Source organism: Leguminivora glycinivorella, chromosome 6 (genome assembly GCF_023078275.1).
Source record: "Leguminivora glycinivorella isolate SPB_JAAS2020 chromosome 6, LegGlyc_1.1, whole genome shotgun sequence".
Classification (NCBI taxonomy): domain Eukaryota; kingdom Metazoa; phylum Arthropoda; class Insecta; order Lepidoptera; family Tortricidae; genus Leguminivora; species Leguminivora glycinivorella.
The window spans coordinates 10,060,195-10,074,815 of NC_062976.1; the positions used below are offsets into that span (position 1 = coordinate 10,060,195).

Genomic DNA, 14,621 nt, shown 5'->3' on the forward strand with positions numbered 1-14,621 from the left:
ATACAATTTATATACTAATTTGCGATACCTGGCAAATTTTTCTGCATTTGAAATATATTTTTTTTTATTTGTCGCGTTATCGGCCAATCAGATACGGTTGTTACAAACAATTGGTTGCTAGGTAATTCGATGTTGATACAACGGTGAACGACGCTATTAACATTAATTTAAACTTGCATGAATGGTGATATTTCCGTCCATTGATGATGAAGATGATGACTCGTAGAAAAAGTATTGTATACAATAGTGATATAATTAAGCTTTTCACTCTCGTACCGTACTATTAGGCCACACAGCTAAGCTTCGTGGCCTAAACATGGTACTCGACTGAAAAGCTTTGTATTATATCGCGATTGTATAAAATACTATTTTAAGTACTTGATTTTTTTAACCATTATTACAGGATTTTACGTTTTGTGGACGCTGTCATGTGTGAAAAAGAGGTTCTTACCCTTCTTACAGCTCTGGGACAATAGTTACTCCATACTATACTAAACTGTCACCACATACAGTTTTAAGTTAGTATCGAGTATTTGAGGATTCTGACGGCACATGTCAAAATATAAACAATATTAAGACGTAACGTAACACAGGTTGACATTTACCATACAGGTATATAGTGTAAGGCATCGGACAGTTTGCTAGTTTTAATTTCAATAAAATCGGAAACAGAATAACGCCATAAATCACTTAATCTTCTCATAAAATAAACTCTCCAGCCGCGTCTGTCTGTGTGTTCGCGATAAACTCAAAAACTACTGAACGGGTTTTCATATGGTTTTCACTTATGAATAGAGTAATTCTTGAGGAAAGTTTAGGTATATAATTTGTTAAAGTTTTGTTTGAATTGGTTGAAATATGACGATATTTTCTAATCGAGTTGGACAAAATCCCGCTGGCTGAGAGCTTTAATCGAATACGCTGCCGAAACCGTTTGAGCTATATCAAAATAATGTATTGGAAAATTGTGTCTCTCTAATAGGTCTACAAAAAAGTCCGCGATGGCATATGTCTATCTTTTACGGATAACTTATTATAACAATTTTTATCATAATCCCCGTGCGTAGCCGGGAGGGCCGCTAGTTATATGTATTGTATAAAAATCGAAGCAAAATATAAATATAAGTTTAATTCATATGTAAAAAAACTTTCGTCCAGTATTAAGTATAGGTATTAAGTGATAATTCAATAATAGTTATGATTTGGTTTTCTCCCGGGCGAGATGAATCTACAAAACGTACGATAAGTACCCAACCACAGAAATGAATATACACTAGAAGAAGCAAATGTATCTACTTCGCGTGTCCGAACTCAGTGGCAGCCACTGAGATGGCCATTTCTAATGACAGTCCACATACGTCAGCTGTTGCAGCCGCACGTAAGAAAAAAAATACAAAATGCCTCATTGCATGATAATTAACTGCACCAGCCCAAATATTTCCAGCGCACAAAAACAAAAACATATTTCCCATCACACGTAAGTAATTTTTAAATAATATTGTGCGTGAATTCATTTTTAATAATTTTTTCCGTATTTTTATTTATGCGTCCAAGGATGTACCTAAGTAACTATAGAATTACGTTACAAACCGGCGTTTACATTGCATTGCTGCGTTTGCTTTAAGCGTTTGATCGACCATGTGTGTTAAAGAGATGATGAATATGAGGCTAGCGATACTCTCGCGTATCGCTTCGACTTCGTAGTACAGCCCATTTCTCATTCGTCCGTCAAATTTAGCGACTAGTGTTGTTCGTTCTACAATAAATATCAATAATCGTTTGTAATCGATAATCGAACAGACGAATGATAAACACTATTGTCTATTACAAAACACAATTTAGTAGTTATTAATAAAAATATACTCGTGTTCTAATTTTAATAAAATAGTTACGTATTTGTTTTACAAGGAGCAAAGTTGTTGTTTAACCGCACGTGCCAATATTGATACTCGAGCAAGCGAAACATTCCAATATTAAACCGCGAAGTGGTGGTTCGAGAAGTGGAATCTTGAGCGTTGTGAGGGTTTCAAGGCACGAAGGTTGAACAAACTTTGCCACCGAGTAAAACACAATTATTTTTCACTACACCAACACGAATTGAATCGAATTACTCACTATGAAATATCAAATTACTTAAATAAAATCCATCAATTTATTCAATATGTATGATTCAAAATTATCATTTACATATTAGTAAATTCTACCAGCTAGCTTATGACATCAAGTTACATTTTTTTTAAATACTTTGTACTCTTGTGGATAAAATGAAATTTTTGCTATCCGTTTTCAAATAATCAAGAGTTTTTATCAGTTGGTGTGGTGAAAATATTATAATTTTAATCATATACAACATAAGTATAACGTTTAAAAACACTCTTTCTTATAGTTTCCCACATGATCCGGTCGTAAAAGAAAAATGGATTGCAGCCACGGGAAGGAAAAACTGGTTTTTCATGACGTATTCGGCTAGCTTTTCTTTTGGCTTCAAAAATGTCTTCCCTGGTTTTCTTTTGAGACTTTGCTGTTTCCATAGCCTACAAAAAGTTAAATATGATTCTGCTTGCTTACAAAGTTAAAACTGATACTGTATAGGTACCTAACCTATACTGTAAACATATAGGAAAAGTATAAGATAAAACCGCTTTTCGACTAAATGTATTTCTGAAATTTAATTCAAAAATTATTCAATCACTCCGTTGAAAATCATTCGTCTGTCAGAAAATCGATACCATTCATGTTAATCGATTTGCGATTTTTAGGTTATCTGAATTGATTATGTCTCTTACTATGCGTTTCAATGGTAACAATCTTTCTTGTTTCTATAAAATGTCAACAAATATATTTAAAATACTTACTTGATATTAATATTACGCGAAGGTATCCAAAAGCGTGGACAGAATGAAACCGCTTAATAGCGTGACGTGAGCGTGACCTCCCTCTTTGAATCTTTTTGTCATACTACTCGATTTTTGGGATAGTTTGCAGGGGAGCGGGGAGTGAGCGAGCGAGCCCACAGATATAAAATCTATGTGTACGAGAGAGACGGCTGCATTGTTGCGGGGCGGAGGGGCATTGGTGTCTTTGAATCGTTTAGGTTTTCCCATCACTAAATGCCGACCGTGACGTCTCAGTGACAGCTAAAAAGTCGGCACGCTTGGTTCCCATACAAATGGTGCTATTTACTTCATCTACTGAATATCTAAATCTGTGTACCCAACGGAACCGCCACCCGAAGCTCTGCACACGAACTTAGTTCGGGCGGCGGCGTGTCACGGCCCGCGGCGTGTCACGTGAATCCGGGCGCTAAGGCAAGTACGTACGTACGTGCGTACGAGGTACGTACCTTGCCGTGTTCGTGAAATTCGTGATCTTAGTACCGCCGGTGTTAAGATCACGTAGCTACGGTTCGGCGTGAATCACGTGTATCCAGAGCCCTAGTAATATTGTTAGAGATAGCACTACTACGTCGCGCTCTCGTTAATATAAATAGAACACGAGATCATATTATCCTGGTTCAACTGGCGACACCCGCCTGTCGTCAATAAGCGATATACGTGGCCAGTGAGCCAGGGCTATCAGCACGCGATCTGTCGCTTACTGCGCTAACGAACTTGTTCACTTACTGCTATATATGTAGGGTGCACTTCATTGACAAGATCATCCATCATTCATTTGACGTGTAGGCACAATTTAGAAATTCATTCCCAGTTCAATTCACTTGCAAAACACTAAGCTTATTTTAAGGCGAAGGTGACAAAGGGCGACAACTACCTTTAGGGTAAACTCGCCCCATTCGGTGACACGCCTAATTCGGTGAAACAACCAAAAATCGTCTTTCGGAATATTGCTTCAAAGCTTGTATCACCGAATTAGACTTATCCTCTTAACTTGTATGCAAGTTATTTCTGATGCATGTTGCGTTGGTGACGGCATCGTATACTTATCGCATAGATACCAAGGAAATACCTTCGTGCATCTTAGCTCATTCCAAGTTTGACTAACTTAGAAACAGTATGAGTAAACGATATCGGTAAAAAAACATTGTCTTTTTATCAATGCTAAGATCATGTTCCCATTTTGCTAATATGCAGCTGTCTAAAGTTTTGTTTAACCCCGTCCACATGCTGACATTGTCTCGCCCTACAAATTGTAGCTATAGCGTCTCATGTAGATTATTATAGGGTATCAATGGAACAGTGGTAGCCCTGTTATGGAAAGCCCGCAAATTAGTAGAGGAGATTGAGTACAAGAGGTGTCGGATTACCCGCGGGCGAGGGCCTTGGCCCAGCCTCCGACCCCATCCCATACGTTGCGGTTTCCTTCTAACAATTAATTGACAGTCTACTGGACATACTGATTTGCGAATATCGTAAATACAATTATTATACGTGTAAAGGGGACTTAAGTTAGACATAAATATTCAGTTATCCATTTGGCGGTAAATTTTAACGACGTCTGTAAATTATTGCCCTTTATGAGCAGTAATCGGTTGTGAATGTTGTGATGTAATCAGGGTTTAGCGTGAGTTAATATTGTAAGTACGCGATTTAAATGAAAATTACATAAACTTTGATTGCAGTGTGGTCGCTGCACCTACATGGGTACATAAGCCGTTTTATAGTTTTTGAAATATAATATAAAGTACAACATAAAACACTATATACAATAGTATTACAATCAATTATAATTTTGTTTTGGTTACCTAATAAAAAAATTGTCTGACTAGTTTTGAATTTAAATAAAATAATATTAAAACGCCTACAAAAATTTAAAACAGGTACGTAACATAAAAATGCCAAAAAAGGTACTTATAGGAACATATACTTTATCTTTTTATACAGAAGGCAATGGAACTGGAAATGGAACAATAGGTACTGTTAATACCTAATCAATTAAATAATATCAATTTATCTACTACCTATAAATACAAAATATACAAATACAGGAAACGTCGTCGTAGTCTTTACACATCCCAAAGCTATTGAAAAGCCTTGCATCAAGGACGAACGACACGCGAGACCGTAACAGAATGTATGTACAATTAATTATGCGACTAACTTAATTAATTACCGATTCCACGAGCCCGAAGATCCGTCGGAGATTTATGCCGAGTAATTTCGATCATACTGCATACTTACCAGTAATAATATCCCTTTCCTCTCGCCTGATAGTAATTACTGTTACCCGGTATCATCATCTCCGGACTTCCATCGACATGGATGGTAAATTAGCAAAAAATAATGGTCTGCGGCCGCTTTGATTTGCGCGAGGCACATGCGGCAAGCGGGCCCTCAATGTCGTCGCTTACTGATCGCTTGCTTTAGAGAAACCAGTGTAGGAATATAGAATATTCTCTAATCTCTATATCCGTAATGACCAAAATGCATAGCCAAGAAGTGAATCGTTCGTTCCGTTTTTTTCCGTTCCGGTTTACCATAAACACTTCGAGAAAAACAGAACGATGCCGTCAATTTGCGAATTTCGAAGTTTGAGACGAGCTCTCGGTAAGCAACGTGAATGTCGAACCTGTCCTTGCGCACCATTGCGGGTAATGAGCGAAATTGAACCCGCAGAGCAGAGGTTTAGGGTCGAACATGATGCAATTTTATTTAAGAATGCAATTAGTTAGGTACATAAGGACAACATGTTACATATACAATATATTATACTTATGAAACAAAGATAAAAATGTACCTACTTAGGTACGTAAGTATATTAATAAATTAATAAATATTGGAAAATACCTTAGACAAAATGGTTACGCCATTCACAAAATGAAAGATCGTTAAAAGTTTTTGAGATTCCAACAAAATAGTTAGGCAATTGCAGCTTCGAAGCTTTAAGCTACTTGAAGTCTCGCTTGAATCTTGAAGATGTCGTTTAATTTTCTTGCATTGTTTCTCATTCAAATTAATTTTGTCAAAGGTAATGTAGTGTACTAAATCGAAAATGCAAATTTAGATGCGCATTTAGAAAAAAATCTCGGAAATAATATAAAAAAATAGCGCTTTTCCGCTAACAACAACATACATTGCGCTGACGGCCGAACGACCAGGAGAAACACTTCAATCATTACTAGATACTCTTTGAAGTAACAGAAAAGCATTCGTAAATTCTGTTTACCGATTGTCCATTGCGCCATACCCTTAAACAGTGGCAGCTGGGTAAGTTAGAATAAGAACGCTTTCCCTGAAACTATGGACGTAAACATGGAATGTGTTACAACACTTACAACAATATGAAACAAATGAGGTCGTGTTTTCGTGCGTAGCTGAGGGCATTGTTATTCAGAAACGTGGACTGTAACACCAATTCAATATCTATACCGATTTGATTGCCCTTAAAAGACTAACACAGACTTTCGATTTAAATTAAGGTAATAATTTGCACTAAATTTGAAGTGCTTGTGATCCTATTATCCCTCATTAGACAGGGCTCATCCACATGAAGAATTTTCCAGCTTTTATGATGATGTGTGGCTACATCCAGCGGAGTCCAATTGAGCCAGCCTCCTTCTCAATTTATGTGTGTGTGTGGATTGAGTGAGCACCTTCCGAAAATAAAAAAAAATATGCTGATCATTTAGTAAAAGTTCTAAAACAATTGTAAAACGAATCTCTGAATTTGTAAAAAGATAAATCAAAAGATACAGCCGTTAACATGTGCTCACTCAGTTCTCACAAACTACCAACGAAAACAGTGAATATATTCATTTAACATATAATATTTATATACTAACATTTAGTAAAAAATAGGCCAACCTACCTCTATAAATATTAGATCACCTAGTGACGTATTTAATTTTTTACAAATAGTTTCTTATGCTCACTCAATCCTCACACTTTTGAAAAGCCGAATTTTGATGAAAAACATAAGATTTAGACCGCTATTATATGTGTATAGTTTAGTAAAAGTGAAATGGGAATTTGTAAAATACAAAACGAACCACTAACGTGTCAGGTTTTTTTATAATAAATTTTTGTAAGTGCTCAGTGCTCACTCAGTCCACACGTTTTGAGAAAGTTAAAAATGTAAATATCTTACGATTTGTAGCACCTAAGACACTCGAAAGTACTTCAACATTTAGTAAAAATTTTTACTAAATATCCACCATCTAATATTTTATATTCGTTGTCTGGTTTTAAAGATATTCAGACATAACTTTTCTCATACAAATGTATCAAGTAGGGTGACCACACTATGTCGGCTCCTGATTTTCCCCACCTTCCCATTGTCATATTGAGATTGGGGAGTTTCGGGGATTGGGGAGTACGGTCATGTAATAGCAGCTTTACAGCGTGCGTAGCCGAATGGCATTACTCCGACGCCAAACGAAAACGAAACGCCGTGCCAGTTAGTCTGGCTCTGTCGCGCCAATACGCACGAGCGATATAGATGTCGATATGGTTATTATTCTGACGTCGATAAAAATTACAATACACATCATCACTAGGCCAAGAACATAACCTAAAAACAGTTTGCAGATGGAGAATTAATATGGTATTAGTTTAATATAAACTATTATCAAAATTGAACGAAACTCCCCAATCTCAATATGACAATGGGAAGGTGGGGAAAATCAGGAGCCGACATAGTGTGGTCACCCTACTTGATACATTTGTATGAGAAAAGTTATGTCTGAATATCTTTAAAACCAGACAACGAATATAAAATATTAGATGGTGGATATTTAGTAAAAATTTTTACTAAATGTTGAAGTACTTTCGAGTGTCTTAGGTGCTACAAATCGTAAGATATTTACATTTTTAACTTTCTCAAAACGTGTGGACTGAGTGAGCACTTACAAAAATTTATTATAAAAAACCTGACACGTTAGTGGTTCGTTTTGTATTTTACAAATTCCCATTTCACTTTTACTAAACTATACACATATAATAGCGGTCTAAATCTTATGTTTTTCATCAAAATTCGGCTTTTCAAAAGTGTGAGGATTGAGTGAGCATAAGAAACTATTTGTAAAAAATTAAATACGTCACTAGGTGATCTAATATTTTTAGAGGTAGGTTGGCCTATTTTTTACTAAATGTTAGTTTAAAAATATTATATGTTAAATGAATATATTCACTTTTTTCGTTGGTAGTTTGTGAGAACTGAGTGAGCACATGTTAATGGCTGTATCTTTTGATTTATCTTTTTACAAATTCAGAGATTCATTTTACAATTGTTTTGGAACTTTTACTAAATGATCAGCATATTTTTTTTTATTTTCGGAAGGTGCTCACTCAATCCACACACACACCAATTTATCGCCTCCATAAGGTAGATATGTGCCTATTCAAAAGGTCCCACTTTGGCGCACGAATACCTTGTCATAGCGTTCTTATTGCGATTTGCGAGCGACAAACTTGAAATTTTTTCTTGGAAACGACACATAAGCTATACATTTGACCTTTGTCGAAAATAAATAAGTGATTTGACTAGGACGTCGGTACCTACGTATAATCTATATGATATCTAACCAAAATAATTATACTTACAATTTTACGTGTAGTAGAAAATGTGCATTCATTTATAAATACATAGGTACCTACCATGATAAAAATAATATTAAAGGTACAAATTATTATGTATTTAATACTGAATGGCAGACATGAAAGAAAATCTATCACACCGCTGGTGTCAAGTAGAGCGGCTCAATCCGCTCAATATAATTAAAACCTTTTGCGTGAACGTTTATTAATTACTACACAAATTAATCTTTCACATTTTTTTATCCCTGCCTTAAATCAGTGAGATGTGTTTGGTGAAGATGGACCTAATTATGCATTCATCTCATGCTCAAAATACCTACTTTAGAATTTAGGCTATGTAGATAAGTAGGTACCTATCTACATTCAACCTAAGGTTTTATTTATAGTAAGTACATAACTTTAGTGAGGTAGCTAGGTAAGTGCCCCTTCATAAAGTGATAGGTAGACATATATTGAATTCTTGATAAGAATTGTATTTATATCTATTTATAGAACGTTTTCCTGGGACAATAAAGGACGACTTCGGGAGAGAACGGAATGTTTTTATTAACCATTTGGTCGAGTTGTTCCTCGTCATATTCAAAGAACGAATTGAAGGTCGACGTGTAATTCAAACAATCGTATTATAAATCGGGCTTAAATTATTGATTCAAAAGAAGGTTTATTTTCAGTGTGCGTTCTAGGTAGACGCTTCGAGACGGATGTGGCCGGCTGGCGGTCGAGTGGGCTTTAATTTCCTGTAGTTTACACCGTGGGTTGAGAGGAGTGGAGTTTCTCGAGAATTTCAACATGTCAGTGAACTCTAGAAAAATTGTTTATTACGATATACTAAGGTTCAACGTTACTCTTATTTTTTACATACACAATAGTTTCTCTCGGTTTCAGTAACACAAAATACACAAGAAAACACATGAAACTTAGCAGCATGCTACCGAATATTATCTTCACTATGAAATCACGCCACCAATCATTTAATTTATTGTTTATTCCGGCCCACAAGCCTGTGAATATCACAATCTCGACAGTACACACTATGATCCAAAACACGTGCCACACCCTCACGTGACGGAAACGGATTTTAAACTCCATTAAACAAAATAAATATATAAATGCTAGAAATATGTAAAAGCCCCTTTTTATTGTACTAGCTTGAGGGACTATTAAGAGAAGTAGAATTATTTGGTAATGCGAAAAAAGAACTATGATCGCAGCAAAAGGAAAAAAGTTTATGAAAGCTGCGATAGAGAGCAATCGGGAGATAAAGAACATGTGCCAGCCCAGGAAATGTACTAGTGCGGCCGACGCGTCTTGAGGTTCGAGGCCCCGCATGATGAGAGGGCCGGGCACATGGCGTGGTACGTCCGGCTCGTCTTTAATCACCTCGACGTGTCTCCGTCGAGGAGGCGCTGACAACCAGGTCGGTATAGATTCCGCATTCTCCACTATCTTCTCGGCCCACAACGATAGAGTGCCTGGCCTAGGAGCAGGCATAGTCGGGGGCGGAGGTACGTACACTTCTTGTATAGTGTACTGTGTGGTCTGTGTGTCTCTCCGGCGGGGTGCAACTCTGTCTATTATCGATATCGGTCTAACATACTCGTCGTCGCTATTTAATGACGAACTTCTACGCGGTACTTTGCTCATAGGATTTGGAGGTAAATATTCAGAACTCGAATCGGTGCAACATCCCTCATCCTCGAAAAGCGGTTCAGTAACATCGGAGCGTGGAGAAAACTGAATCATATCACTCACAGCCTTACTTCTACTGTGGTTCGACCTTTGTGATGTTACAGACGCTCGATGAAGTGGCGATAATGTTTCGTAAATAGGTTCCTCTTCCGTTTCCTGTTTTTGTTCTTCAGTTTTGTTAACTAATTCAGTTTTTTCATTCGCAGAGTTATCAAGCTCTTCCGAATATGTCTTCCACGGATAATGGCGACCACAAATTTTTTCACGTTCAAATCTTCTATACATAGTAGCCGTGCTAGCCATCCGAAACGAAGACATCACTACACTCACCCACACTAAGGAGACTGAAAAGTGAAAGAAAAACAATTGCAGTCTGTAAAAATAAAGTAACGCTACAGTAAATGTTCGCTAATAACTTATTATATTAAGGTTAAAGAAATCAGGGAATCCTCAACCCAAATGATAGGTAAACATGTGATAAACAATACCTAAGTATGTAAGTAATTGAAGAGGATGCATGTCATGCAATGTCCTAATTTGATGCACTCAAATTTAGATCCTAATTCGTAGGTACGACGTACATTAGGACATGTAGCTAATGTAAGTAACTGCGTAAGAACTATTTTCCGAATGAAAATAAAGAAAGTCTTACATTTTTCGAATTTAGGATCAGAATTATGATTCATCGTGTCCAAAACGTTCACAATAATATGTGGAGCAGAGTGGATGAATGCCTGAAGGAACAAGTAGAGCTCCATCGGAGAAGGGGCCTTGGCTATTTGTATGGCGTTTCTGGTACGCTCATCGTCTTCATCTCGAGCTGCACACACTGCTTCCACCCACCAGAACACTTGGTGACAGTACCTAAAATGTCATATTACATTATGGATTATATAGTGTGGAAAAGAAGAAATTCGAAATTAATGACGATAAATTAAACCCTGACAAAGTTTCGATTATTATTGTGTTAGATTTAAGTAAGAAATTGAAAAGCGCTGGTAGCCTAGCGGTAAGTGCGTGCGACTTTCGTTCTGGAGGTCGCGGGTTCGAACCCCGGCTCGCACCAATGAGTTTTTCACGTATTCGGTGAAGGAAAACATCGTGAGGAAAACGGACTAATTCCAATAAGGTCTAGTTACCCTTCGGGTTGGAAGGTCAGATGGCAGTCGCTTTCGTAAAACTAGTGCCTACGCCAAATCTTGGGATTAGTTGTCAAAGCGGACCCCAGGCTCCCATGAGCCGTGGCAAATGCCGGGATAACGCAAGGAGGATGATGATGATTTAAGTAAGAAATTGCTAACTTTGCAATACCCTACTATGTGTATGTACTTGGAAGATAATAAATATCTCTATTATCTCTAAAAGGGATGTTTTTAAATTTAGAGTTACGAATTCTTAAGTTAAGTCTTCACTCGTTGTACGATATTTTACAGTAGGTACAGTCGAGTTCATAAATATGTGTACATTTCTTCACCTTAACTCGTTGCAATAAGGTGAAAAAATGTACACATATTTATGAACTCGACTGTACATGTGGTCATTGAAGTTTCGATATAGATACGTAAAGTTTTAATTGCGAGCTAAGCGAGCTAAGAATGTACTAAAGACCATATAATACCGGAACAGACAAAGCCCATACAAAAAAGTGTACCCTTGAAATTATGGACCTTTTAGGCTTAAAACTAGATGGCGCTGTTTTTTTTTTTTTTTTTTTTGGGGAACAGGTAAACCATTTGACCGCAATCTCACCTGATGGAAAGTGCCGATGCAGTCTAGGATGAAGCATGTTTACCCAAAAAATGTCTATTCACTCTTGATTTAAAAAGATCCAAATTATAGTGGGTTGGAAATAGACATGCAGGAAGTGAGTTCCACTCCTTAGCCGTTCGCATGATAAAGCTAGATGCAAATCGTTTAGTGCGAATCATTGGCAAGGAAACGACGTAAGACGTAACGTTTCGCAGCCTGGAAGTGGCCAAATTTTCCCCCAAATATTATTGCGTTTTTTTTATTTTTATAAGAACAAATGACATGCTTCTTTATCTTAATATCGTGATATATCACGTCAATACACATTTTGAAAAAATAAATTGTACCTAGGCATCATCAGTCTATAATTATGATAGTAATAATTGGCGGTGCTAAAAAATGGAGGTACGATTCTTAGTATGAAGATTGTAAGTCCTATATAAATTATCCTTGGAATGTAAGTACCTATTTTTTTATTAAATCCAAAATCCTCACCTGCCAATTGCAGCAATCGGAAAGAATAAAAAGTTTCCAATCTGCATAAATATCCATTTCAAATCGTTTTTCTCCAGCTCCACAGAAATAGCCGAGTCTTCAGTCTGTAGTCCTGGGGGTGGTGACGCTAATGTAAACACCAAGCTTAACAGGGCAGGTAACGCCATTAAAATAATTAGGAAAATCCCGATACTGAAACGAAAAAAAAAAGTTTTCTCGACTTCAGTGACTTCAGTCTAGAGTTTACCCGAATATTGAAATTTTTAAATTATTTATGTACCTGCTCTATCGCTCTAATAACACCTTACATGAAGTAAAAGATACAAATGCCCCAATATCCCGCAATATTGCAAACTTCGATGTTCCCTGTAGGCCGTAAGTGTATTTTCACATTATCCGATCCGATATCGGATGTCGGACCGATATCCCATACAATACAGGCGCCATCTTGTATTTTTTGCATTGAAGTCCTTCCGACATCCGATATCGGATCGGATAATGTGAAAACGGACTAAGAAGGTGAAAATTGGTCTACACATTTTTACAATTTACAAATTTTTGTAAGATAAATTACTTAAGTAAATACATTTCTTTCCGAATATGTAGTATCAACCGGAAAGAGCTGATAGAGTATTGTACAAAAACGGCTTTGGCAATGGCATAGACTCCTCATACACTTTGTTTTTCCACTTTAGCTAGGTACAATAGATTGAGATGATAATACATCTGCCGAACTGTTTACTCACCCACGATCGTTGCTCAGGAAATGTTCGCAAACAAGAGCAGTATCGAAGCAAATCAGTGTCAGGTAGACCACTAGACCTGCACAAGCAGGCAAGACTCGATGCAGAAGCAATGCTGTCCATGTCGGCAACTCCCAACCCAAGAGCTCACCCGATACCTCGCTGTCCAACTTGCATGTTACCATTGTGAATCATTCCATATAACGTGAATCATTTAAACCATTGTCAATCAATGATTAGATATTTAACACTGTTCATCGTATGTCTTCAACTTTACTCGGTCACATTTAAACATTGAATTTAGATCAAATTAAATTTAACTAAGGTGTTTTAGTGTGTCAACTAAACTGTTTTGTTTCAAGGCGAGAAAGAAAAGTAAACTGGTGAAACATTCAACACACCCATTGATAACGATAAGATAAACGGCAAATAGATAACTAAAATATAGGACTCATTCGAAAAAGTTTCCTCTAGAATAGTACCACCGTTGAGTAATTACGTAATATGTACAAGTACCTACCTAAATAGTAGGTGTAGTGCAGTAAGATTAATTTTCAGTACAGATATTGTTTTTTTTACGCACTAGTGCGAGAAATGGTTCATTATATGCCAGGTCGAAACTTCGGAGGCTCATCTATACTGAAAAACGTCGTACGAATCGTACGATACACGTGCGAAAAGGAAATTTGTAACTCGTCTCGATTTAAAACACTCCCTTCGGTCGTGTTTTAATCTATCGCCACTCGTTTTAAACTTCCTTTTTTACGCACTTGTATCGTAATGTACTATTTCATCTTTCTGTCCACGCCCAGTATTATAGGTAACGATTTGATTTTGTTTGAGGGAAATGTATTCATGGGGACATTAGAAATTTGAGAATTGCTATTGCATATCGGATTCAAATTGGACCCAGTTTCTCCTACGCATAGATTCCCCTTATATCTAGAAGTGTAAAGCTTAACGCAGATGGCGCTGGTATCGTTAAAGTAGCTAACACACAGCCGCACCGCATACCGCACCTGTAAGTGGGAGGGAGCAAAGAATAACTCTTTCTTGCTCCCACTTACAGAATAAAAACCGGCCAAGAGCGTGTCGGGCCACGCTCAGTGTAGGGTTCCGTAGTTTTCCGTATTTTTCTCAAAAACTACTGAACCTATCAAGTGTCCGTCCGTCCGTCCGTCCGTCCGCGGATAATCTCAGTAACCGTTAGCACTAGAAAGCTGAAATTTGGTACCAATATGTATATCAATCACGCCGACAAAGTGCAAAAATAAAAAATGAAAAAAAATGTTTTATTAGGGTACCGCCCCCTACATGTAAAGTGGGGGCTGATATTTTTTTTCATTCCAACGCCAACGTGTGATATATTGTTGGATAGGTATTTAAAAATGAATAAGGGTTTACTAAGATCGTTTTTTGATAATATGAATATTTTCGGAAATAATCGCTCCTA

General features: G+C 37.1%; 2 protein-coding genes across 3 annotated transcripts in view; one reads left to right on the plus strand and one right to left on the minus strand.

The window, feature by feature from the left end:
• LOC125226799 (mitochondrial assembly of ribosomal large subunit protein 1) overlaps positions 1-14,621 on the plus strand; it is a 133,645-nt gene that overhangs the window by 117,052 nt on the left and 1,972 nt on the right. The gene's annotated exons all lie outside the window — the stretch shown is intronic.
• Positions 9,018-13,540, minus strand: LOC125226797. The gene is made up of 4 exons (XM_048130900.1): positions 13,172-13,540; positions 12,426-12,617; positions 10,834-11,045; positions 9,018-10,525 (listed from the first exon to the last, which is right to left on the minus strand). The coding sequence occupies exons 1-4, from the start codon at positions 13,351-13,353 to the stop codon at positions 9,321-9,323; spliced, it is 1,791 nt and encodes a 596-aa protein (XP_047986857.1). The 5' UTR covers positions 13,354-13,540; the 3' UTR covers positions 9,018-9,320.